Source organism: Saccostrea echinata, unplaced genomic scaffold (assembly GCF_033153115.1).
Source record: "Saccostrea echinata isolate AGI-Se365-2 ecotype Australia unplaced genomic scaffold, CSIRO_AGI_Sech_v1 ptg000046l, whole genome shotgun sequence".
NCBI lineage: Eukaryota > Metazoa > Mollusca > Bivalvia > Ostreida > Ostreidae > Saccostrea > Saccostrea echinata.
In genome coordinates this window covers 5406983-5433423 of record NW_026889795.1, presented here as the reverse complement: position 1 = coordinate 5433423, position 26441 = coordinate 5406983, and the positions used below count along the sequence as shown (strand labels likewise).

General features: G+C 32.6%; 2 protein-coding genes across 2 annotated transcripts in view; both read right to left on the bottom strand.

Annotated features, from left to right (window-relative positions):
• Positions 1 to 505: 505 nt before the first annotated feature.
• Positions 506 to 7183, bottom strand: LOC133201965 (uncharacterized). Its single transcript, XM_061337751.1, has 5 exons — positions 7078 to 7183; positions 3424 to 3506; positions 2103 to 2208; positions 1217 to 1323; positions 506 to 826 (listed from the first exon to the last, which is right to left on the bottom strand). Exons 1-5 carry the CDS (start codon positions 7181 to 7183, stop codon positions 659 to 661), a joined length of 570 nt encoding a protein of 189 aa, XP_061193735.1. The 3' UTR covers positions 506 to 658.
• Positions 7184 to 9392: 2209 nt separating this feature from the next.
• LOC133202185 (cytochrome P450 20A1-like) overlaps positions 9393 to 26441 on the bottom strand; it is a 35052-nt gene continuing 18003 nt past the window's right edge. Inside the window, exons 4-12 of the mRNA XM_061337961.1 lie at positions 26226 to 26371; positions 22590 to 22757; positions 21680 to 21755; positions 19804 to 19977; positions 17537 to 17657; positions 14876 to 14987; positions 14190 to 14254; positions 12811 to 13079; positions 9393 to 9457 (exon numbers count right to left, since the gene is read on the bottom strand). Coding sequence (XP_061193945.1) covers positions 12830 to 13079; positions 14190 to 14254; positions 14876 to 14987; positions 17537 to 17657; positions 19804 to 19977; positions 21680 to 21755; positions 22590 to 22757; positions 26226 to 26371 — 1112 coding nt within the window. The 3' untranslated portion in view covers positions 9393 to 9457; positions 12811 to 12829. The remainder of the gene's footprint in view (positions 9458 to 12810; positions 13080 to 14189; positions 14255 to 14875; positions 14988 to 17536; positions 17658 to 19803; positions 19978 to 21679; positions 21756 to 22589; positions 22758 to 26225; positions 26372 to 26441) is intronic.

Here is a 26441-nt window from a genome sequence, read left to right as displayed (position 1 = left end):
GTATATCCCCGAATCTTCGATTACGGGGGCATAAAAATAGATTCCCTGAATTACAAAGACAATGCATCGATAAGATATGAAAGTTACAGGAAAACTAAAATTGATATTTGTAATTGAGTCCTCTCTAAAGCATTATTTTAATTTGCGATAAAAGCCTGACACAAAATATTATTTCCTGCTAGAGTAAAACTAGATCTTGTGCAAAATAAAAACAGTTATATGAGAGCATACATTTTGAACAAAATTATACAAATCTTGTACAAAACTATACTAAGGATGAAACTCTGCAATTCAGTTTAACGAAAGGTGACTGAAAGTTTACTGAAAGCTGACTGAATGACAAAGCTCTGTCACTTAGTGACTTTTCCAGATCTTTCAGTCATCAGTCAGTTGACTGAATTGTGTAGGTTCAGCCTGCGATCAACACAGAAATGTCTTCTTTTGGTAATTTATTAAATAATTCTAATTATACAATGGAAAATGGTTTTCACACAATATCGACGCTTTTTAAAAACATTTCAAAACTATCTTCTATAAAGAAACATTGCGAAAGATATATATAGCCTCATTATTCCAATTTTTGCCGAACTTTATGTTTTTTACGTCATATTGGCTGAGGTTTACAGTATTATATAATAAAAGACACAACCAGTTTCTTCTAGTTACAGGATCCTAGTTCTCCCCAGGTACATCGGCCCTCGTCATTTCTCTGACAGAAACCACTTTTATAACACCATTCATCCGGGACATTACATTCGTTTTCATTGGCCTTCGGGAGTTTCGGAGCATTCGGAACTCCTCTAAACTCGGCGTAATTGAATTTTATCTGCAAATAATTATAGAACTGAAATACTGTTACGGTAGTTTACTTAGATTGGGGAACTTTTCTTTGAGCTGTGTTTAGAGCTTCCTAAACTATTTATGTTTACTGCAACAAATATTAATTTTCTTAACGAGAAAAGGCAATTTTAAGGTAATTAGGCAAAGAGGAACAAAAGTTTTCGGACTGCTCTGTGAATAACCAAAAACATTAAAAAAGAACCCGGATACAGTCAAACCTCATTTTCTAGAACACAATAAAACCCAGAAAAATAAAGGGTTTGGACTTCGATTATGTACTTCGACATATCCATTGGTGTTCGAGATATCGGGGTTCAACTGTATTCTAAAAGGTATATTTTTTCTGATTATTTATATGAAGAGGACCAAAACTTACTTTACAACTACAGTCATACTTTGTCGTCATTCGTACGATGTCGTCATCGCTGACGCTATCCATTTCTTTGTAATTTGCAATTTTAACCCTGCCATCTCTTTCTTTGGCTAAAAGATAAACAAGAAAGCAGTTTGTCAAAACATTCACATGTTGCAGCTGTTACACAAAAAATAAAAGCCCGCAGAAGCGGAAGTCTTGTAATTTTTTTAGAACTGCATTTTTTTTTTACACTCGTTTAAATTCAGCATTTTGCAAATTCTTCATTGGAGATTGCGCACAGAATAGGGTTGATTCTGCAACGTCAAAATACCGTCATTCGAACGCTAAAAGCTGGCATCCAATTGTTCGAATAGTCATTATATCATTCATATTGCGAATAATTGGTTAAAAGATATAGATGCATTTAAATTGCCCCGGTTGAGTTTCATTATAGTTTGACAAAAGTTTATAATTTATGGCTGTCCTTTTCATCATCTCTAGCATAATGTTTAAAATTAATATAAGTGTTGACTTCAATTTAACGAGAACCAGTTCTCTTCTACTTGTATCTTTCTTTTTTTATTTTCTTCTTTTTACGATTTTTTTCTGCTGTTGACAGGATTTTATTTCACATAAAAATGAGGCAAGTGTGCAAGAAATCCACTTTTGACGTTTGTGTAAGCGCGAAAACGTTAAAAATTAGACAAGACATCTACATTTTTTTGCTTCCTTTTCTATAAAAAAAATTTACTTTATTTTTTTTTTTAAATTAACTACGTATGTAAATTCATGTCGATAATAAAATGATATTGATAAAGATAAACGTAATAAGAGTAAAGAATTTATTATTATGACGTAGCATTTTTTTTATATATTGAAATAAAAACTTTTATCATTACAACTTTACCGTAAATCAGGTATGTGGTGCCGACATTTAATATCTGGGGTCCACAAGAGAAGAAAGGACCTTCACCGTAGATTGTGTCAGTGGCTAATTTCTCCTTGATATCCCCCTGTTTGTAGGTAACCAAAAAAAGATGAAGTTATATTTTCAATATATCTACTGTAAATCACTTTTTATTCACGAGAACTTTATTTTTCGCGTAATCACACGAGGCAGTGTGCTCGCAAAAATGTTATTCTCGCATATATAACTATTCCTAAAGATTGAATAGAACAGTATCCAGAAATCGTGAAAATTTTGTCTCGTCAATGAAGAGTAAATGTTTATTTCGCGAAAATAAGGTGTCGTGAAAATTTGGTGATCTACTGTAATCCAAAAAAGAGACTAGATGGTGAGAAATGGAACACAAAGTTTCATAATTCAAAATTCACTTTGGACAATCGCATGTCATTGTCACACCACGTGATATTGATTTGGAATACCTTGCATATGCGGATCTGTGGGACAGGACCCCCCTCATCATCAAGGAACTTAGGAGATATTAAATATACATAGCACAGGTTGGACCCCCTTGAAAACACGGACCAAATTCAGTTGGTAGAGAGAGTAATAAAATATAAAATATGAAGCTACACTGTAAAGAGTGAAGGAAAACGGTCCTCCCCCCCCTCCCCCCCCCCCACAACACACACACACACACATGAAATAAGTTTTTTCTTCACTTTTGAGATTTTTTTTCTGTGCTTGTCAACACATGTCTTATTTTTTGAACTAAGGTGGACCCCCCCCCCCCCCCCATCCAAAAATAATATCCTGGATCCCCGCCTGCCTTGTTGCAGCTAAGTACTTTTCTTAGCGTGCGACAATTTTCTTACAAAAAATGCAGGGAATAAAAAGAAACTTTTTTTTTCTTGCTAAGCTAAACTTTTACTAATAAGATATGGTTATTTGTGTGTATGATAGGCAATAAATTAAAATGTCCGTGATAATTGATAAGCAATACACATGATATTGTACATTTAGTATACATGTACAGTTCGCTCGCAGGTTCAAAATTCAAGGTATTAATAATTAAATAAAATATCTGGAAATATGATAGCAGAACTAATTTTCAAATTTTATCTCCAATACATCCACGTGTATATTAAAGGATATAAACTCAAAATGTGGAAAAAAAAACAGCTGTTGTAATCGGATGAAAAGTATCATTAAATCACGGAAAACGAGCAATTTGATATGTTTCAAACGAAAAGCAGCTGTAAAATGTGTTGTTGTAAATCCAGTAAACAATTATCAAAACTAAGTAAGATCAATAAATCCCTACCTTGTACACTGTATGAATGTACATCTCGTACTTATAATATCCCAGAGTGAGCTCTTTTGGGCTTTTGACTTCGGCCTCAAATGCTAAGAATCAAATAAATATAAAAATATACGTGTGTGAATAGATGCAGTTATTCATTATCAATCTCTCGGTACAATGCTTCAATGAAAACCGTTTTTGTATTCAATACAATGAACAAATAGATATTAAATTAATAGGGGAAAGGTTCAATTCTTGTTAAGGACATACGCAACGTAGTTTGAACTTTATTGTCTTTTTTCATGGAGTTGAAGAGTTCCAATACTTAAAGGATCTGTGTATTACATTTTAATGTCTATATATGCTGTTGTACACTTCTCCTAAAAGAAGTTTGGATAAACAAAACATCTATAATACATGTTTAGTAATTTTTATATATTTTTCTTTGAATTATACAAAAATTTTCATCTACTGATATCTTTTCAAAACCCCTGGTAATGCATGCTGATTTTTTGTCTACGAACATCTGATGGCACTATAATCTTACAATAAAAATATCTTGAAAAATTATCAGTAGGTAAGGCACCTTGCGTATGTCCTTAAAGGTATCGGCAAACGTACATATACGTCCTACATAATTTTATATACATGTATACAGCGTTTCACTGAAAATTGGCGTATTAACTCCAATTAATTAGGCTGTCACCGTCTGTCTGAAATTATTTTAAGTTTAATTCACCCCAAAAACTCAAAACTACGAGAGAGAGAGAGAGAGAGAGAGAGAGAGAGAGAGAGAGAGAGAGAGAGAGAGAAGAATTAACAGAAAACATAATTTTTTCATAAATAAAAATTGGAAATTATGCAAGTAACATGCATTGGCTTATTGGTAAATGATTTTTTTTTAAACACACTAAAGAAATTAAATCCAGTCTAAAAGATACAATTAATATTTTTAAATTAGTTATAATTCCATTGTTTTACGTCATCAGGTTGGAATGAAAGTATTTCTAAATCATTTTAACCTGCATTTTGAAACATATTCTTTGTTATGGGTATTGTTTTTGGATACATGTTCACGCTTATTTTGGACAATGATTTACAAATATTCAGTACTGAATTTGAATAATATCAATCTTTTTTGCTTCTTTTGAATAAAAAAAAAAAAAAGGAAAAAAAAAGAATTTCCTGTTCCATTCTATCGGCAGTTAGTTGTATAATTTCAAGCTTTTCAGCATCTTTATTTATACAGCAGCCATCCCAAACAATTCAAGAACAGTTAAGCATAGGTCTGATTAATGTAGCATATAATTTCAATAGATTTTTCTTACCAATTTTGAACAATTTTTTTCCAAAAGACCAAGATTTTTAATAAGCACAGCAAACCATCAAGATATTTAGACGAAGAAAGGTTGTGTGACAATATGACTTTGGTCTGGGACACACTTCAGTCTGTACTCTTTAAAAAAGAAGGCATAACAGAAGTGTCATCTTACAGAAATAAAAAAATCTCTGTCTTGGATTGGTTGAACATAAAAAGCCACTTGACCGTATTTCCCAAATAAGTAAATTATGATTTAACTTGTATCAAATATGTCCATGTAATTAATTGTATAATGATTGTTGAAGTGGATTATTATCAGGAAACAGTTTGCACTTTGAAAGCATATTTTCAGCAATATTATTTACATAGTTGAAAAATAATGTTTGCCTTAAGGTAGTACTTAACACCCATTAAATCTATTTTAACTAATTTCTTATAAGTACATTAGAAAAAAGAGTAAAATCACTATAATGTCAATAATCAATGATCTTTTTAAGGAAATTAATACCCTGTGACACGTTTTTCGCCATATTTTGTTAAAAAAAAAAAATAGAGAATCCTATATATTGGTCATTCGATAGCCTACATTTTAGAATGACTGTGTTTATGCCATCTATATGCGATATGACAGTCTGTTATTAAAACTAAAGTAACTTTTGATCCATTTACAGTAGAAACCTGATATGTGGACATGTTTATGAGAAGTCTCAATTCTTTATACACAATAAAGGTCAAGGCCATATTTTGAGGTTAAAGGTCAAATATTGTGACGTCATCTACTGATTCTTTTCGTTTTTTGCATTAAATATTTTTTTTAAATCGCCAAAATATATGAATCTGCCTGTTCAATGTTCCTCATTTTAACACATTTTAATCTGGGTTCCATTTCAATCATTCAGCTGATTTTTTGTAAAAAAGTTCAGAGAACTTAAAGTGTAGCATAGTTACATGTGATTTTTTAATTCCTGGGCTATGTATGTTCTATTTTTTCATCACATTTTACTCAAATATACCGGTATCAATGTCATTTACCTAAATTTAGTAACAGAAAGGTTGTATTTATAAAAAAAAAAAAAAAGCATCACACAAATTTGCAATAGATCGATCGGTAATATTTAAAAAAAAAATGCATATTCCAAAGTGCAATATCCGATTTCACAATCTTCTTACAGGAGTCTGATAGGGCATGTTTCAAACTATGTGGGCATAAAATGTGCGGTTGAATTTCTTTCAAATTACATATAAAGAGAGATTTTGTATCCTAGCACAAAATTTCGAAGTTTCAAAAAAATTGAATTTGAGGAAAAATTTGGCCTATCTACATGTATTGTATACTACCTTACGGTACACCTGCAAAAATATCTAGTTTTGATGAAAACATATCTTTATACAGTACTTTTAGTGACCTTTTACATAGATAGCTGGAAAACCACTGGAAAAGGTCGCCAAAAGATATTAATACCATACGTTTGTAATTCAAGGAGACCTTTGTTAAATACTCTGTCAAAGCCTTTGAAAGATCAGGGGAAAAAACATACATGATTTACCTCCATGTATCTAGAAATGTTGCTTTATATCGACAGTTTTAAAGAGTGTAGGAATCTTGCTTGATATCGCTAGTTTTAAAGAGTGTAGAAATCTTGCTTGATATCGCTAGTTTTAAAGAGTGTAGAAACCTTGCTTGATATCGCTAGTTTTAAAGAGTGTAGGAATCTTGCTTGATATCGCTAGTTTTAAAGAGTGTAGAAATCTTGCTTGATATCGCTAGTTTTAAAGAATGTAGGAATCTTGCTTGATATCGCTAGTTTTAAAGAGTGTAGAAATCTTGCTTGATATCGCTAGTTTTAAAGAGTGTAGAAACCTTGCTTGATATCGCTAGTTTTAAAGAGTGTAGAAACCTTGCTTGATATCGCTAGTTTTAAAGAGTGTAGAAACCTTGCTTGATATCGGTAGTTTTAAAGAGTGTAGAAACCTTGCTTGATATCGCTAGTTTTAAAGAGTGTAGAAACCTTGCTTGATATCGCTAGTTTTAAAGAGTGTAGGAATCTTGCTTGATATCGCTAGTTTTAAAGAGTGTAGGAATCTTGCTTGATATCGCTAGTTTTAAAGAGTGTAGAAACCTTGCTTGATATCGCTAGTTTTAAAGAGTGTAGGAATCTTGCTTGATATCGCTAGTTTTAAAGAGTGTAGGAATATTGCTTGATATCGCTAGTTTGAATAATTTCATCGACGAGAACGGTCACTAAAAAAGACAATATTTTTAAAGATTTCTTATATATTTTTTTTTATTTAACGTTAACATTATAATGGTGAGAAAAGAAATCATATATAAATGAAAGGAATTATATAAATACCGTAATCTGCATAGCAGTAGTCTTGTTGGTCTACCGTAGGAATGTAGGTACAGCCACAAGCTAGGGTCACCACTAGAGAAATCACGACGAGTCTACCACCCAGCATCACTGTAAATCACAGTACTGTTGTACTATTCGGTTTACTCGTAATCATAAAGTTGCGATCCTTTATAAATGCTCACCACCAGCTGATACATATATTATGTACTGACCAAATGTCATTTGAATAATGAGAGGTCATTTAAACTACTGCATCATAATGGTCATTATGAGTTTAATTAAATGCTGGACTTCATGTACATATCTCCTAAACTCTTTAATTAAATAAGCAGCTCAAATCTTAATTGCCAACATCCCTATATACTAGTATTTCACCGATGTTACCTGTTAGGTAGAGCTTATCAGTGGCGGATCCAGGAATTTCATAACGTGGGGGGGGGGGGGCAGTAGAAGGCGGGGGGATCGGGGGCTGAATTGAAGCCTCAAGCGGGTCCAGGGCAAAGCCCTGGTTGGGGTCCGTGGGCGAAGCCCCCGGAAACTGACGATTTCTAACAAAAAGGGGTGTTTTTCCCTTGATTTTAGGATAATACAAACAAAATTTTAAAAAAAAATTCAAACTGGGGGGGGGCGCTGGATCCGCCTTTGCTAATAATAAATTATATTAATTTTATGATACAGTTTACTTTTTAGCTCGACAAGTGTAAAATATAGACAGGTGCACACCTGTTGAAGTTAAAAAAATTATTTTACTTCACGTATCAGATCTTTCATTAACACGATACTCGTAAAAGTCCTTGCTCTCCAATCGGATCACGGCCGTCCTGTTATAAAACTGAAATGGCCTAGGAGTTACGATTGCTCACTCTCGTGTATTAATATACACATGTATGTATGCAAATGAATATTAATATTCATATTTACAAAACATATACATGTATATAGGGACGGCTCATTCCATCAAACGACAAACTTAACAAGCAGTCTGAGAATATTGCATAAACCTACTCCAGCATGCTAGAGGTTCACGGCGAGATACTTTTGACTTGGCAGCGCGTAACCTCTAGCATCCATTGTAAAAATTCTCGCCGCTGAAACCTCAAGTGGAAATAAATTGTTTAATTAAAAATTCAGGCTTTAAACATTAACGAATGACACAAAACAATAAAATATTCACTATCTGCGATAAAACTTACATATAAAACAATGTTTATCTCTTGTATTACCGATAAATCCATTATTTTTAAAATCGAAGCAGAAATAAAACAAGTCGTCTGTTTATAATTAAGGAATCGAATGCAGAAAATCTGACGAAACGAAACTAGTTTTCCACTATCATGATATGACTGAAATTTTCGTTTTCATCCTATCCTATAGGGTTTGGAATTTTATACTACTCATAAATGTATAAACTGTCAGAAAATTTATAGTTCTGTAACTAAATTATTTTGATTATATCATTAGAATTAATAATTATTTAAATGGCCCATAAAATACATAACACATCTTCTCAGGGGTTACGACTTTCTAGCTATTCTAGCTATAACGGTAGTTTCCATGACGTTACTAACTCTTTTAATTTGACCAGATTTTTTACTATAATGCAGACCGTCCTTCGTCCAATTCAAAGTCTCTCCCACACGCATAAAATCTTTGTCACATACATACAAATGCACAGCTCAGTTTAGATATATATCCTGATTCCAGCATTTTCAGACTTGGTTTTAGAGGGTTTTCTGAGTGCAAAACAGAATCATATTGCTACGCACTGCTCTGTGAATTTTTTTTCTTCTTCTTTTTTCTTTTTTTTTTTTTTTTTGCTTCTTTTCAACTATCGAGAACTACCTGTCTTCTGAATTTGACAATTTTTATCGAAGCAAGGTATTCCATTACAATTTTTTTCATTTGAAATTACATGTATATAACAGTTAAAATTTTATTTCGTTTAAACCCCATTTATAAACGAGATATACATATAATCAATATTAATGCGTATTGTTACTGAACTACACCATTTTGTAATTCTCGTGTTCTGTGATCCAGTTTTCGCAATTTTTGTTTTGAACATATTTTATTGAATAACTCAAAAGGATTGGAAATAAGTTTTTACATTTTACTGGTTTCTCTCCTTAAATATAACAATATGTCATGCATGCAAATTATACATTTAAATATAATATTTTCAAGTGATATAAGTGAATAAGACTTTAATGTAAAATCTTAATGTTTCATCAATAAATTTAAGGACAGCAGCAAAAATATTGTTATTAGTAAGTACAGGCAATTCTTTATCACCCCATAATAACAGGTTTGTGTCAGTTGTAACCAATTCATCAAGCAAAACAGGTGGTTGAAAATATTGTTCCTAGCATTTGCATAGTTTCTACGAGCAAAAAAATAATGATAAACATCTTCATACTTTCCACATGAACAAAGGGGACTGTTCATGATATTGCGTTTATATAGATCATAATTAAGTATACAGTTGTGTCTTAGTTTAGTATGAATTATCTTTGTGTGTCTTTGAAATGGCTTCTTTTGTTTCTAATTTTAATAAGTTCCATCATTGTTTCACAGCGTCTGGTACAAATGACCTTTTGTATAGTTGTAATCTACATCTTGGAATAATAAACGGCTCTTTATTGCGGGTATTGTATTTTGATACATTTTCATGCTTGTTTGGTATAATATCACTTAAATATTCAGGAACAGTCCCTTTATGAATTTTGAACATGGTAGTCATTTTTGCTATATAGCGCCTAAATTTTAATGTTTCCCAACCAGTTTCTAAATAAAGCGTTTCTGTAGATGCAAAAATAGGAAGTCCTGTGACAATTCTAGCCACAGCTAGTTGTACTTTTTCAAGCTTTTCAGAATCATGTTCAGAGCAACCATCCCAAACAATAGAAGCGTATTCAAGCATTGGTCTTACAAATGTAGTGTACAATTTTGAAAAGTTATTTCTACTCAATTTAAACTTTAGTTTTTTCAAAAGCCCAAATTTTTATAAGCATTGTCTACAATACCATTAATATATGCAGACCAGCTAAAATTCTGTGACAATAATAAGCCCAAGTGTCTATGGACTGGAACGCACTCCAGCCTATCTCCTTTTAAGAATAATTTCGGCAGGACAGAAATAGACTTCGTGTTAAATAAAACAACCTTTGTTTTAGATGGGTTAAATTTTAGAAGCCATTTTTCTGACCATAATTCTAAAATACGTAAATCGTGCGTTAGCTTGAATTCGATATCTAAAGTATTGTATGAACTTTGTTGAAGCGAATTATCGATATCATCAGCAAACAATCTACACATGGACATCATATTTTCAGCAACATCATTTATATATATCAGAAATAAAAGTGGTCCCAAGACAAAGCCCTGTGGTACACCTGCAAATAAATCAAGTTTTGATGACAACAAAATCCTTATACATTACTTTTGTGACCTATGATTTAGAAAACTAGAAAACCACTGAAGGAGATCTCTAAATAAACCATAAGTTTTTAATTTTAAAATGAGACCTTTGTGCCATATGCTTTTGACAAAAAAAAAAAAAAAAAAAAAACAAACAAACAAAAAAAAAAACAAAAAAAAACCAAAACATACAACATAATTTACCATCATCAATGTTTTGTACAATACTATGATATGTTTCTAATAATTGATATACAGTAGAATGACCGGGTAAAAATCCGGCTTGATATTGATAAAACAGGTTATTAATATGAAAATAATTGTACACATGTTTAAAAATAATTCTTTCAATTTTCGCAGTCTTAAATTATCTATACTTTCTATATCTAGCAAGATATATTTGAAGTTTTTATTCAAGTTAAAATGGCTTACTGTTAAAATACTGTTAAGATCTGGTTATTTTATGACGTTAAATGAAAACAGTAGTTCCGACAAAAATCTACATATATTTTGAATGATCCTTGTAAAAATTTAAACATTTTGCCTGCAAGCTTGATATTCTCTTGAAATTTGATCAATGAATTATAAATTAATTACAGTGGTTGGTCCATTTCAGGTTGCCCAGGGTAATAGATGTGTCCGGTACATTGACAAACCTATCACTGGATATCTGTAACATATGTATATAATGTAAGGATGGAGAGTTATAGTAATCTTTCCTTTTTAATTTTCAGTAAAGACTAATGAGTGTTATTCTTAGCATTCTGTTCAAAAGACCTAAAATTTACGAGTGCTTCAGCATAAATGCTTCAAAGCTACTGTCAGTTACTTTTACTATAACATGGAATAAATATCACAACATATTTTTACTCTGAATATTTCAGAACATGCTTGAACATATAAAAGAAATTAAAATAGCATGCTACAATAGAAAATATAACATTTTAATTTTTAGATTGTTAAACAATTTACCTTTACAGTTCAATTTGATTTTTTTAAGTTGGAGATATAGAAATATGTTAAAAACGTTTTTAAACATTGGTAGTTTTGTATATAGTCACACAACGTAATAAATAACGTAAAATGAGTTGTGGATGTTAAAATTTAAGGTATAGTTTGCTTATCAAAATAACATTAGAATACAAGCTAACCTACCTTCTATATTAACAAATTTTATGCATCGATATCAGATACATTTGAAGCCTTAAAATACGAGATAAGCTTACTTGTATGTTTTCTGTTCAGAGCAAGAGGTACCAAAATTTGAAACAAAAATTGAAATTTAGTAGAAGTTCTGGCTACCCTTTTATGACTTCTGTGTATGTAGTAAATCGAATCAAAATCCCATACAATCTTGTTTAAAAAAACAGCTACTTAGATTTTATGTTAATTATACAGAGTTGAGGTATTTTACAGTCTTCGGACTGTGCTCTTCTTTCCTTCTGTTATGGGTAGAAAATTCATGGTGTGAAAACTTTCAATTTTTTCATTGGTTGAAATGCGAACAAAGAAGAATTGCAATAAATGCAACTGACGCTTTAACTTTTATAGCAACTATTACTTAGTTTTTATATATTTTCATGGTTAAAAGAATGTTCTTTTTTCACGCAAACTTTGAAATTTGTGTTTAGTCCTTTTTTATCTTCGTTAATATGGTAGGGCTAATATGTCTGGAAAAAACTGTTGAAGATGTACAAAGCCAAGAACTCAAGAATACTTCGGCCTGATAAGTGTATGTCACTTGACTGTTATTTCTGTTGCCTTACAAATCATTGTTTACAGTAGCATTTTGTTTCCTCAAAACAAACAGAAAATTTCCCGAACAGAAATACTTTCAATAAGTAAATATAGCTCTCTGATAGGTCGAACGCTATCAATTTAGTCATATCTCTTAAGAAATCATGAATTTCGATATCGCGAAAGACAAAGGATTTGTGAAGACTGAAGCAGATTAAGAACCATTTGCCTAGCAAAGATGACTTTTTAGTAGGTAAATAATTTAAGTGAATTCAATAGCTGACTTAGTCTTACATTTCCTGCATGGTTCTATGAGTTCTTTACTCTGTTTCTTGATGCATACCAAAAAAAAAATGAAAAAAAAAAAATCAAGTTTTAGTTAAAGTACATTCATAAATACTTTAATAGAAATTAACATGATATAGCCTTTATATAAGGAATAAAATTACCAATTCCCACAGTTCTACACTGTATTTTCTTAATACAAATAATCCTGCAAATAGCAAAAATGATATATAGTACTGTATTTACACAATTAATACTTTTTATAATGTATTAACAATTTAAATGAAGAAACACCTTTTAAAAGTACCCCAGTTTATCTTTTCTCAATTTCGACCCATATCTCGTCTTTTGGATGAGTGACAAACCCGTATACTGGTGTGACGACCTGACCTTCAACCATTCTGATTTTGAACTTTCTAAGCAAGGTCACAAGTCCTATGATGGCCTCAGCATAAACAAATTTGTATGCAGGACACATTCTCTTGCCGGCAAATCCGAACGGCTGGAAGGCAAGAGTTGATCTGGACTTCTTATTTTCAGGACTAAATCGATCTGGATCAAACCTTGGACAAGAAAGTACAAATTATACTGTTTTGACTTATTTTTTTATTTTCTTTTTCAACAACTGCAATACTTTTAGCTCACCTGAGCCGAAGGCTAAAGTGAGTTTTTCTGAGCAAAGAGTGTCCGGCGTCCGTCTGTGATCTGTAAACTTTTCACATTTTTGACTTCTTCTCAAGAACCACTGAACCAATTTCAGCCAAACTTGCCAAAAAGCATCCTTGGGAAAAAGGGAGATAAAGTTTGTTCACAGGAAGTGCCACGCCCTTTTCCAAGGAAGATAAGTAAGAATTCGTAAAAATTTGGTGGCATCCTTTAAAAATCTTCTTCTCAAGAACCACTGGGCCAGAAAAAAATGAAACTTATGTGAAAGCTTCATTACATTCTCTAGATTCATATTTGTTCATATCATAACCCCCGGGAGTAAGGCGGGGCCACTAGAGGGGATCGAAGTTTTACATAGGATTATATAGGAAATGTCTATAAATATTTTCTTCTAGAGAACAGCAAAGCCATAATGAGTCATATTTTTATAGAAGTATCCTCAGGTAGTGTAGATTTAAGTTTGTTTTCAATCAATACCCCTGGGGGTAGGATAGTGCCACAACAGGGGTCAAAGTTGACCATACGAGTATATAGGAAATGTCTTAAATTCTTCTTAACAAGAACAGCTAAGCCTTTATCAGTCATATTAATATTTGACCCGAATACTTCAGATTATTGAACAGGTTTTGTTTCTTTTTAACTAGTCCATTTCCAAGCCCTGTTCATATCATGGATGATGCATTCTACTGATGTACACTCTTAAATGTGCTTCAGATGCTGCATGTGCCGTACATTTTCCAGAAAAAAGTTTTAGGAACATGTTTATTCATAAGTAATTATTAGCCCTATTTTACGTGCTGTATATGTACTTGCATAGACATTGCATCTGAGATGCAAACTAACAAGACATTCTCTTGGTGGTTTGGCCTAATTTATAAAAAATGAATGATAACATATAGAACAATCAAGGTGATCTTTTGAGTTTTGGTCATCGCTGATCATCCTTGTCATATTGTATTTTTGAAACACAGATTAATCTTACTTCTTGGGAAGGTGGTATTACTTACTTGTTGGGAACAGGGTAGTACTTCTCATTCTGTAGACTTACACCAAGAGCATGAATTACAGGAGTCTGAAAGTGATGCAAGATCCTTTTGTGAAACAGATGCATCTGATTGAAACATGTACTTAAGGTCTGACGACACATTGCTCGAATATCTATTTTTTTTGTATCTCTTCGTAATACACAAGAAATTCATCATAATTATCATTGTCTTGTGATATTTAAACTGTTTTCAAAATGTCTTAAGGAGAGGACACGATGCTCGAATATCTGTTTTGTATCTCGTCATTAATATACAACAAATTAATCATAACTATAATTTTCTTGTGATTTTTAAAATCTTTCAAAATGTGTAAGTAGATAAAGACACAAAAATTGTAATATTTTCAATACTGTTGATTCCCAATAGGATTATATAGTTAATAACATCTTCTGTAATCTTGAACAAATGCCTGGTTAGGTTCCTTAATTTTTTGTGAGGAAACTTGTTAAAGTAGCAATACTTCTATGACAAATTCTTGGAAAAAATTATATATCATTGAGGAACATGACCTTAAATGTAACTAGAGCTTCATCAGTTCATATCAACAGTTAACCTAATTTGAATTTTCTACACCCTATAATAACAACATTTCTTAAGCAATTTTTCATGAACATACCTCCTTAGATCATGAAAGTCAGGTGTCTTACATTTTTTGGAATTTTATGTCCTCCGAGTTCCGAGTCGATATCCTGATACCTGCCAGCCCAAGGAGCCACTACAGCACACCTTAAAGTTTCGTCAATAACTTGGTGTAGGTACCTAGCAAAAATAAAACTACATGGATTAAGAACCTAATGTCAAATTGCCCTTCTCAACTGATGAAATGTCGGTGAGTAGAGATTGTGTGGTTCTTGCCTACAATACAGTATTAATGCCAAAGATATTTCAGCCCAATTCAAATAATGAAAATGAGACATCTAATGTGTCAGATGAAATGTAAAAATAACGAACAGTTATTATTCTCAAAAGTTCATTCAAACAATTCTATTTATGAGCAGAGCCAACACGGACCTCTGAAAACAGAAATGGGATAAGGTGCCATGGAGGAGGTAGACATAAAGAATAATAGCGATAGAAAAATAACAAACAAAACCTTAAAAATATCTTTTAATCTGAATCGATTTCTTAAAAAGAAATAAATAATTTTCGCCACACCTACAGTAGATCTTACATTGGTATTCACATCTCACTTACACTAAAAACTTTTGCATGTTCTGGAGTTACACTTACACAAAAATCTTTGTCTGTACTAATGTTTACATCTTATTTACACTCAATAGTTGTCCGTCTTTGGGTTTACATCCTACTTAAACTAAATCTTTGTCTGTACTAATGTTTACATCTTATTTACACTCAATAGTTGTCTGTATTTGGGTTTACATCCTACTTAAACTAAATCTTTGTCTGTACTAATGTTTACATCTTATTTACACTCAATAGTTGTCTGTATTTGAGTTTACATCTTACACTAAATCTTTGTCTGTACTAATGTTTACATCTTATTTACACTCAATATTTGTCTGTATTTGAGTTTACATCTTACACTAAATCTTTGTCTGTACTAATGTTTACATCTTATTTACACTCAATAGTTGTCTGTATTTGGGTTTACATCCTACTTAAACTAAATCTTGGTATTGGGGTCTACATTCTACATAACACACTAGATCTTTGTCTGTATTAATGTTTACATCATACGTTCACTAAAGCTTTCTCTGTTTGGGGGTCTGCATCATACTTATATAATGCAATTATTTGTACCAGGGTCTACATGCTACTTAGTACATAAATCTCCGACTGTACTTGGGTTAAATCCGACTTTGTGGTAAAGCGGTACTGCGGTCTATGTCCTACGTACTCTAAACCTTGGGGTCTACATCCTACTTACACTAAAGCTTTGTCTATACTGGGGTCTATATTCTACTTACATTAAATCTTTGTCTGTATACTGGGGTCTATATTCTACTTACATTAAATCTTTGTCTGTATACTGGGGTCTATATTCTACTTACATTAAATCTTGGTCTGTATACTGGGGTCTATATTCTACTTACATTAAATCTTGGTCTGTATACTGGGGTCTATATTCTACTTACATTAAATCTTGGTCTGTATACTGGGGTCTATATTCTACTTACATTAAATCTTGGTCTGTATACTGGGGTCTATATTCTACTTACATTAAATCTTTGTCTGTATACTGGGGTCTACATCCTACTTACACTAAATCTTTGTCTGTACAGGGATCTATATTCTATTACACTAAATCTTGGTCTGTACTAGCTATAACCTATAGGTTCTACATCCTAATTACACTAATTTTTTATAAAGGAATATATATATATATATATATATATATATTATACATATATTACATGGTTTCGAGGGCAACATACCAGAATATTTGCCCCCGAGGTGACAGGAAAGCCCTGGAGTGTTATGTCGCCCGATGCCGAAGGCAGAGGGCGACATAACACTCCTGGGCTTTCCTGTTACCGAGGGGCAAATATTCTGGTATTGTTGCCCGAGAAGTCATGTAATATATGGTGTATAACATTTTTAAAAAACCAAAATCGGACATATTTATTGAAGACTACCGGTATGGACCTGTGTAAATATCTGGAAAAAATCATGCAAATTTTTTTTTTTAAAATAGCTGATTGGTTGGTTCTAATAGTTTCTATAATAATGCTAAGGATCATTAACAATGTTGTTAAAATGATAACGGGGGACGGCTGAAAGTTATGAAGGTAGATTTCTCTTCCTTTATAAATAATTCCGAAATATTCCGTCTTGTTTCATTGCAGAATGTTTTCAGCACGCTGACACTTGTGTTTATAACTTTTGTTGTATTTACGGAATTTTTCTCCTCAGTCAAACTATCTAGTTCCTCTGAATTTAAATGAACATAAAAAAACGCAGACGTTGTCCGGACATTTTCATTTTCGCGTAACTGTTTACGTTTGCTTAGCAACTGCCTTTGTGAATTTCGAACCCGACTTAATTAAGATGCAGAATGTTTGCACGCGAGGGAATATAACTGTGTTCGGGAGGGCAATATAACTGTTTCCGGTGTAATATAACTATATCCAGCGTGATTCAGCAGTTTTTCAGGGCATATGGATAAAAATATTATATTTGTGATATAATGGGAAAACTTCTTCAAAAATGTTATATATATATATATATATATATATATATATATATATATATATATATATATATATATATATATATATATATATATATATATATATATATCCATGCTAAATCTTTGGCTGATTTATGTTGAGTGTAAATCTACTTACACCAAATCCTTGGCTGATTTGGGGTTAACATCCTCTTTACCAAGAACTTTTCTGATCTCTTTGTAGACTTTATCCTGTATGTCTTGATTAGTTGCCAAAAAGTATACTGCCCATGTTAGAACTGTGTAAAATAAAGTGGAACGTGAAACAGGGATCGACAATAGTTGTCCAATTGCCCGGGCCAAGTTAATTCTCAGTTCGGGCAAGTGAAATTATCATTTTTTTTATTATATCCCGTTTATTTCTGTCTTTAATAGGATAGGCAGCTAATATCTTTCATAGGAAGACCCTTATTTAGGCTAGTATAAACAAGAAGCCCAAGGGCCTCACTGGTCACTTGAGTTATTTATTACTATACAGGAATAATAAGAGCCAACCTTAATCATCATAACTATACACTTAATTTGTCGTTAAATACTAGTACTCACGCAGCAATGTTAAGGCTTCCCGAAGCTTTAAATGCGTTCAAAACATAACACTGCATTGCAAAGGTCGATTTTGATTTTATTTGTAAGTTATATACTTAAGTACAGCCATTTTGTGTAAAGAGTTCTCTTAGCTATATAAAAGCATACTTGTTGTTATTACATGGCTTCGTTGATCACGTGACGGCCATTTATAATTTTTGAAGTGTTTCACATTAATCGCTTCGGCGCAACTGATTAACACAATTATTATTAACATTTTGTCACATGAATAAACTCGTCGCATCCTTGTGAACCCGAAATGTGCTTGGGAAAAGTTATACTATTACTCTGATACAAAATAATTCACAATAAATTCAACTTACCGACAAATTTGAGGGTATTTTCCACTCAATATCGTCATCTGTATTAAAACAAAGCCATCACACATTTTTCCCAAGCAAGATCCAGTTAGGTGGGAAAACTCCTCTTACAGATCTCCACAAAAGATCTCAAATAAATCCTCATTAATCACCTGCGCCAGGCTCTTTTATACACATATCATAAATTCTACCTCTATCCACGGGTATAAAAAGGGGTAAATTGTCAAACGTATATTATTGTATAAATTTTGAACACGCTGACTTTTAAGCAAGAGTAATAAATCAGAGTTATCTAGAATATTCGGATATATAAGATTTTAAAAAAAGATGAAAACACGTTTATTTAACACTAGCTTCCGACAGATTGAAATAAGGTGTAAAGTTTATGACACTCTCCCCATCATAACAGCCCAATTTGCAGTAATTTGACGTCATTTTCAATTATGAAGTCATACATTTGGAGTTCAGAGAAGTGAAGGCACAAAGTTCACTGCGATATTCTCCGGGAAGCTTTAACGTACCTGCGCAGGAACAGAGAAGACGATTTTCAAAAAAAAAAAAAAATATGGCATATTCAATGTATTATGAATAGAGCCCCGCCCTCACACCAGAATCTCTGACCCTGGGGTCATGAATTTCATAATTCTGGAAGAGACACTATATGCGCTACAGTTGTCTGCTTAACCGACAGAGGGAGAAAGGAAGATTTTTAAAGAATTATATATAATCAATGAAGTTCCACCCTAACAACAGAATCCCAGATCTTGAGGCCATACATTTCACAATTTTGGAAGAGGCACCATAGCTCATTATAACCATGCACCTAGTTTTTCTGCTAAATGTTCCGAGATTTTGAAGTTTTTTAAAAGCATTAATGCATTTTCAATATATGATCTATTAAGCCCAGCCGTAACAACGGATCCCCTGATCCTGAGGCCATGAATTTCAAAATTTTGAAAGAGATACTCTTGCTGATCATAACTCTGCTTTTAATTTGTTAGCTAAATCTTTATGGGTAGATAAGAAGATTTTTATATAATTGCTGCCTTTTTACTATACAATAAATAGAGCCCCACCCTATCACCAGGACCCCTAACCCTGGAGCCATAAATTTCCCAATTTTGGTAGAGGGCTCAATGCTCAATGTAATCATATAGACAGTTTGATTGCTTGATGTCCTGGAGAAAAAAAGAAATCTTTTGAAGATTGCATTAATTTGGATTGATTTAGCTCCATCCCTCAGGTGACCATGAAAATCATAATTTTTTCCCCTTTACCCACAGATGCTACATGTATATGCCAAAATTGGTTGAAACTGGTTCAGCAGTTCCAAAGAAGAAGGTGAAAATGTTTAAAAGTTTACTTCCGACGGACGACACACGATACACCACGACTGACAAAAACATACTAGTATACAATAGGTCACTACTTTACTTTAGTGACTGGGGTGACCAAAAAAGATCCATAAAATAATTCTTACGATTTCCTATTGTGTGGTAACCTCCAACCACGAATGTAATGACATCTGAGAAGATCTGGTCTTCATCCGTGGTGCTATCAAGTAGTGCATCTATGAACAAATATTCATCTGCGTCTTTCAGTTTCTTGCGATTCTGTATTATTTTCTTAATTTGCTCTGACATCCTGTTTTTTGCTGAAAAGGAAAAGACACACCTCTATTAGGCCTCTCCCCTTCAATTTTTAGCATTTTAAGCCGATTGCTTCATTAATATCGAGCAGAAAAGCAATTTTTTCTGTTCATTGCATTGTCTGCAAATCTCTTTTTTTCTTTCTTTTTTTTTATAGATTTTAAATTTCAAAGGAAAAAACCCCCCAACTTTTTAATGAGATAAAAGCAACCTAGAAATGCAATCAGCTTTTTTCATATGCAGAAGAGATTGAATGCCCTCCCCTCAAAAAGGGGATATTGGCTTGCAGAAAAAATACAATTTTTTTTTACGTACAAGAGATTGATAATTCCCCCTTCTTAAAGTGGACTTTCTGGAGGGGAAGGTATAAGAACTTTGATATACAAAGGATTCATAGTCTTCCTGTGATCCCTACGTCTCCCATAAAATGAGGAAGGGGTTGGGGTGACCTTCATCGAAAAAGAAAGTGTGAATTTTTGACATACAACTGTACGAGTTTAGCAGGATTCAGATTTTGGCGCCTATGGCGATAAATCATGAGCACCATTTATGCAATTAATTTATGTCATTACTAAATGTTAAATTTTATGACGTCACGAAAACTTCCATCAACTGTGCTAAATTTGGTATTTGTTAAAAAAAAGTACACATACGGTATAGTATTTTTGGGGAATGAAAGTGTACACAAAGATTCGTTTTATAAGTTTTAATAAGAAAAATGCTCAAAAGTTTGCTCTGTAAAATATATTTCAAAAGAACATTTTCTACCTGAAGTCCCGGACTTTGAGTAAAGATGTATTTATATCAAAGATTGATACAGTTGTACGATATGCAAAACCATTCATATTAGATAAAATGACTGTATCTGAATGTGAAACCTTGATCATACAAAATTAGATTCTATTTTCTATACATGTAAGCTGACCATTCACATTGTGATAAAAATAAGAATTGTTTCTATTTATTATGTTAGTTAGCAACAGAATTAAAAAAAAAGGTCAGTTAGCTATTATGAATTTGTATTGATTATAAGAAATTTTAGTCTTTAAGGACAGACGATACGTTTCTCAATAATATATAATTTTTTCTAAGATTTTGTCATTGAGGTATTGCTACTTTAACATGTTTACTCGCAAAAAATTAAGGTACCTTACCAGGCATTTGTGCAAGATACCAGAGGATGTTTTTCCTATAAAATCCTTTTGGAAAAAACTTAATTAGCCAATAACACATTTTTTTGGTATTTCATTTTTTTAAAAACAATTAAAAATCAGTTTAGAAATCAGAAGGTTATTAAAATTTTGAATATTTTCCACATAATTTGAAGGTATACAAAACAGATATTTGAGAAACGTATCATCTGACCTTAAATTGAAATGTATGAAAACAGAATGAAGCCAAAAAAACTTCTCTTTAGTAGATAGATTTAACTCATTCTCTGAGCCATGAGATGCATAGGTTCGGAACTTATACCCACTCTCTGTGATGCTAAATAGATGAAATTTATTGACTTCCCCTATATATGACATCAGTCCATTGTAGGTTTACTCCTTGTTTAAGCTTATACTTATTTCAGCTAGGTGGGTTGAGTCAACGCAGATAAATTGCACCATCGAGTGCCCACAGGGAGATTTGAACCAAGAACCTCTAAGTTAATGGACCAAATACCTATGACCACTGAGACATGTACTTCAAGATATACTTAACCTTCCTCAAAAGTTTTTATTCTTGAACTTCCTTCCTCTGGTAAATCTGTTAGTCTTCTCTCCATTTCCCCCCATACCTACAAAAAGTATATTACTCCTGAAATACTATATATGAATATCCCCATTACAGTAAATCTCGTTTATAGCAAACATTAGCATTTCAAATTAATGTATATTAATAACCTGTGAACAGGTCATAAAACTCGGAACTCTGGAAATTCCAGACGTGGTATCAGGTGCTTAGGAGGAGGAAATGCCATGAGTCCTATGTATTAATCAGGTAAACGGAATAATCCAAAGTCAAATTTAGAATTAAAATAAAGGCCTAATTATTGGCATGAAATATGTCAGTCAAAATACGACCCCATGATAGGTTTATTTGCTAATAAAGTCATTTTAACGAAAATATATACTGCTTTAAAGGAATATAAAAACAGATTCGTTAATAAAGGAGCACAAATTAGTGCCTCTCTAAATTCCAACAGATTGTTGGAAGACTTTGTCTCCGAAGACTACATAGATGTAAATGAGAATCTCCAGCATCCTTTGATATCAACCTCAGAGTTCTTATATACAGTAAGAGAGTGATTTTTATTCCAAAGTAATTTTGTAGATGATCAATCACAAGCTATGAAACTTTTTTCTGAACTTTCATTTGATTGAGGAATGATTACTCTGGAATGATCTTTGTTTGGGGGGGGGGGGGGGCATGTGGGTCACCATAACCCACAAATTTACATCCATACAAACTATAATTGTCTGTGCATCACTGTATAAACTACTTATCCACAAAATTACTCCCGGAAAACCAGTTAAGGTTTGCCTGCTCTAAAATATTCAGACGTACGAGTTACAATGATTCAAAATGACCTTCACAAATTGCAATCATTAAGAATCATCAGTATTCGTACAATGTCATGCTGATGGATGAACTCCAGAATCTGTTCATCACTCCAGGCTTTACTTCCAAACAAGCTGACCAGCACAGCCTTCAAAGAAAACCCATTCATGTACTGAGCCAAAGGGATGTGTTCGTCTTTGGCTATACTTGACCACTTCCTCACCAAGTTATCCGAAATCTGTGGATAATGAAAGACTAATGTAATTACTTGTTTAAAAGCGAAAAACAAAACCCACCAAAATCAAGTAACACTGGATGTTTTTTTTTCCGTATATGTTCACTCTACCGCTTTACATAGAAGTCTTTTTTACTGAATAAGTCAACAAAATGTAACTTATTAACATTGTAAAATGCTAATTTTATATAGCTAAGCCTTGTGTTCCTGAGCAAATCGCCAGGATTAATGAAACGCTTAGATTACTGTAAATCCACCTTTTACAATTGGCAGATATAAATGTAAATTCTCTTCCCTACAGTTTTTTTTTCTGGCAGATGAAGTGTCCAGCTTTTTGGTACCACGATTACAGAGGCCAGTATGTCTGACAACAGACACTGCCGATTTAGACACTGGTATTTAATGTACTAACTTCTTAATATTTCAGCTTTTTGCAATCTCTTACAGTGATTTTAAAAATCTTATCAAGCAAAATGATAGATATAACTTATATTATAAATCATCATGATAGTCAAACAAGCATTTTACATAAAAGTATAATGAAGTAATGATATGATTACAATTTTGAAAAAAATGCTTCCTTTTTTAAAAAATTGCTTATAAATTTCTAATACGTTAAACACAAACACAAAAAAGGCTTTTCAACTGAGACCATTGTATAATTCAATTTCTCACAGACCATGTTCGCAAACTTTAAACTTACTTATATACATGTACAGGGTGTTTCATTATATATGTTAAATTTTGAATCTTCAAAATATCAAACACAAGAAAAAGATACAGACAAGTGTTAACATCAATTTAATGCAGGTATCCATTAGATTCATTATGTAAAATTACCAACCAAAATATTAGACACTGGACAAAATCTCAACCATTAATAAAAGTAAGCAAAATTTCTAAATTGCGTCATTTTTGTTCCGTTGAATTTCACAACGTCAAAACCTCATATTACATGTTCTTAATCATCTCCGCCTATTTCAACTACAAAAGAAAGTTGGTCATGAAACTTTTTATAACTGTTGTCACAGATTTTTGGTAAGACACATATTTTATGTGATGTTCTTTATGAGCTCATTTAGTATTTAGGATCTAGAATTGAAGACCCTGTTCTTGAGAAACCTTTACAGAAGAAGGCTTAAAGATTGCAAACGCAGGGGTCAAACTCTTTCTTTGGGGCGTTGCATTATTGAGAATTTGTATGTTGATAACTTCATATCATATTTCAAAGCTCAATACACACACAAAATGTTGATATTTCCGGTTTCAATTTCTGAAAACATCTATCTGATACTTTTCTATGGAGTTTGCTGCATTATTTAAAGTCCCCAATTCAACAAGAAAATCTTCCCTTCTTGATCACATGAAGTCCTTAGTCTTCCTTGGTTATTGTGTCATTTCTAGCATATTGCCATCCCTGTCCTAAACTTTGTCACAAGCATTCTGATTAGCATCTTAGAAAGCTTCTTTTCTTTTGGAATATTTTCCTTCATCAACTTCTGAATAAATTCTGGCTATTTGTATTGATAAAACATCTTTATAATTCAGCAATATGTAGATAAGTTATGTCCATTTAAAAAAAATGAAATATTCAAATAATGACAGCGGCATTTCTCTCACAACTAAACAATATAATTCAGATTTCCTTACCTTTTTCATGTGGAATTAAAATGAAGGATTTGATGTTTAAAATGATATATGGTTGGTATTAGAAATATGAAAGGTAAGAAAAATATCTAGGTCTAAAAATGTGACATATATTATGAAACACCCTGTACTTACGTCCGTATAGCTTGGTAGAAGTGATGTAGATAATTATATAATTACTTCCTGTATTGCTTAATTGTAGTGAGATAGGTAATTATATAATTACTACCTGTATGCTGGGTTGTAGTGATGTAGGTAATTATATTATTACTTCCTGTATTGTTGGGTTGTAGTGATGTAAGTTATTATATTATTACTTCCTGTATTGTTGGGTTGTAGTGATATAGGTAATTATATAATTACTTCCTGTATTGCTGGGTTGTAGTGATGTAGGTAACTATATACTTACTTCCTGTATTGCTGGATTGAAGTGATATAGGTAATTACATAATTACTTCCTGTATTGCTGGGTTGTAGTGATGTAGGTAATCATATACTTACTTCCTGTATTGCTGGGTTGTAGTGATGTAGGTAATTATATACTTACTTCCTGTATTGCTGGGTAGTAGTGATGTAGGTGATTATATACTTACTTCCTGTATTGCTGGGTAGTAGTGATGTAGGTAATTATATACTTACTTCCTGTATTGCTGGGTTGTAGTGATGTAGGTAATTACGCAGGTATGTTAAGGCAGTACCCAGATCATATTTCGCCGAATTTTGACTTTTTTCGTAAAATGTAACATTGATAAATCGGAATAACCATAGATAAAACATTTACTATTATTATCCATTGTATAGACGTCATTGAGTCTTAGGCTAAAAGAAGCACTCCACTACGACGTCATCACGTGACGTCTATAAATAGAAAAAATGCCTTAATGAAAAAGTGAAAAGTTCAACACTACCCCGGTGATAATTCATTTCTTTTAGTGAAAATAATTATGTAAAAACATCACTGGGCCATGAAAAGTGCTGCTAGAATCCTACGCTCCTGACACAGAAAAAAATATTCCAAAGTTTTGCATGAAACCATACCAAAATTTTTACATTTTATACATACGATCAAGGAATTTTTATCAATTCATGTTAACCACACGATTCTAGCAGCACTTTCCAAGTACTATAAATTACAAGCTTTCGATACAAACAAAAATTATATTTTAAAGAATGCGGCGTAGTGTTGAACTTTTGTATCTTTGTTGTTATAGAACGACAGAGGAACGGCTGATAGGGATTTCAAAGCACTGACTGTGTTCATTATAAGAAAACATAAGAATATATCAGCGTACCTGATTCTTAATATTTAATTCCTTATGAATCACATATAACATTCACGGTATATGCCTTAAAACTCCCATTTCATATATTTGTTTACATGAATTCTCATCACCTTTAATTTCACTCGGCAAATATTTGATCGATAGTTATGACGTCATGGGTTTGGTATTTAACCCCCGTGCTAAATAACTAGCTATCTATACCACCCAAAAACGACAAGATTTAGTTTATATTATGTTTTGAATGATTCCATTCTTTTCTTGGACCTGAAATTAAACTTTAAAGATAGATATTAAGAAATCATTATTTCTAAAGTTCACGTCATACAGCTTACTATGACGTCATATTGTAAAGGCAAGTAGGATTCTCTGGGTGTAGCCTTAACATACCCGCGTATATACTTACTTCCTGTATTGCTGGGTTGTAGTGATGTAGGTAATTATATACTTACTTCCTGTATTGCTGGGTAGTAGTGATGTAGGTAATTATATACTTACTTCCTGTATTGCTGGGTTGGAGTGATGTGGGTAATTATATACTTACTTCCTGTATAGCTGGGTAGTAGTGATGTAGATAATCATGGGCCAGGACTGGATCATAACACTTTCTCCGTTTTCTACCTTCTGCCTTGTTGGCATACTGGATCGACTTCTCTCCAAGGAATGGCTTAAAAAGCTCAAAAAAGGACGCTGTTTTTGAAAAAAAAATACGGCAAACATGTATCCCTGGGATGTGGTCAGGATGTAGAGATTAAGATTC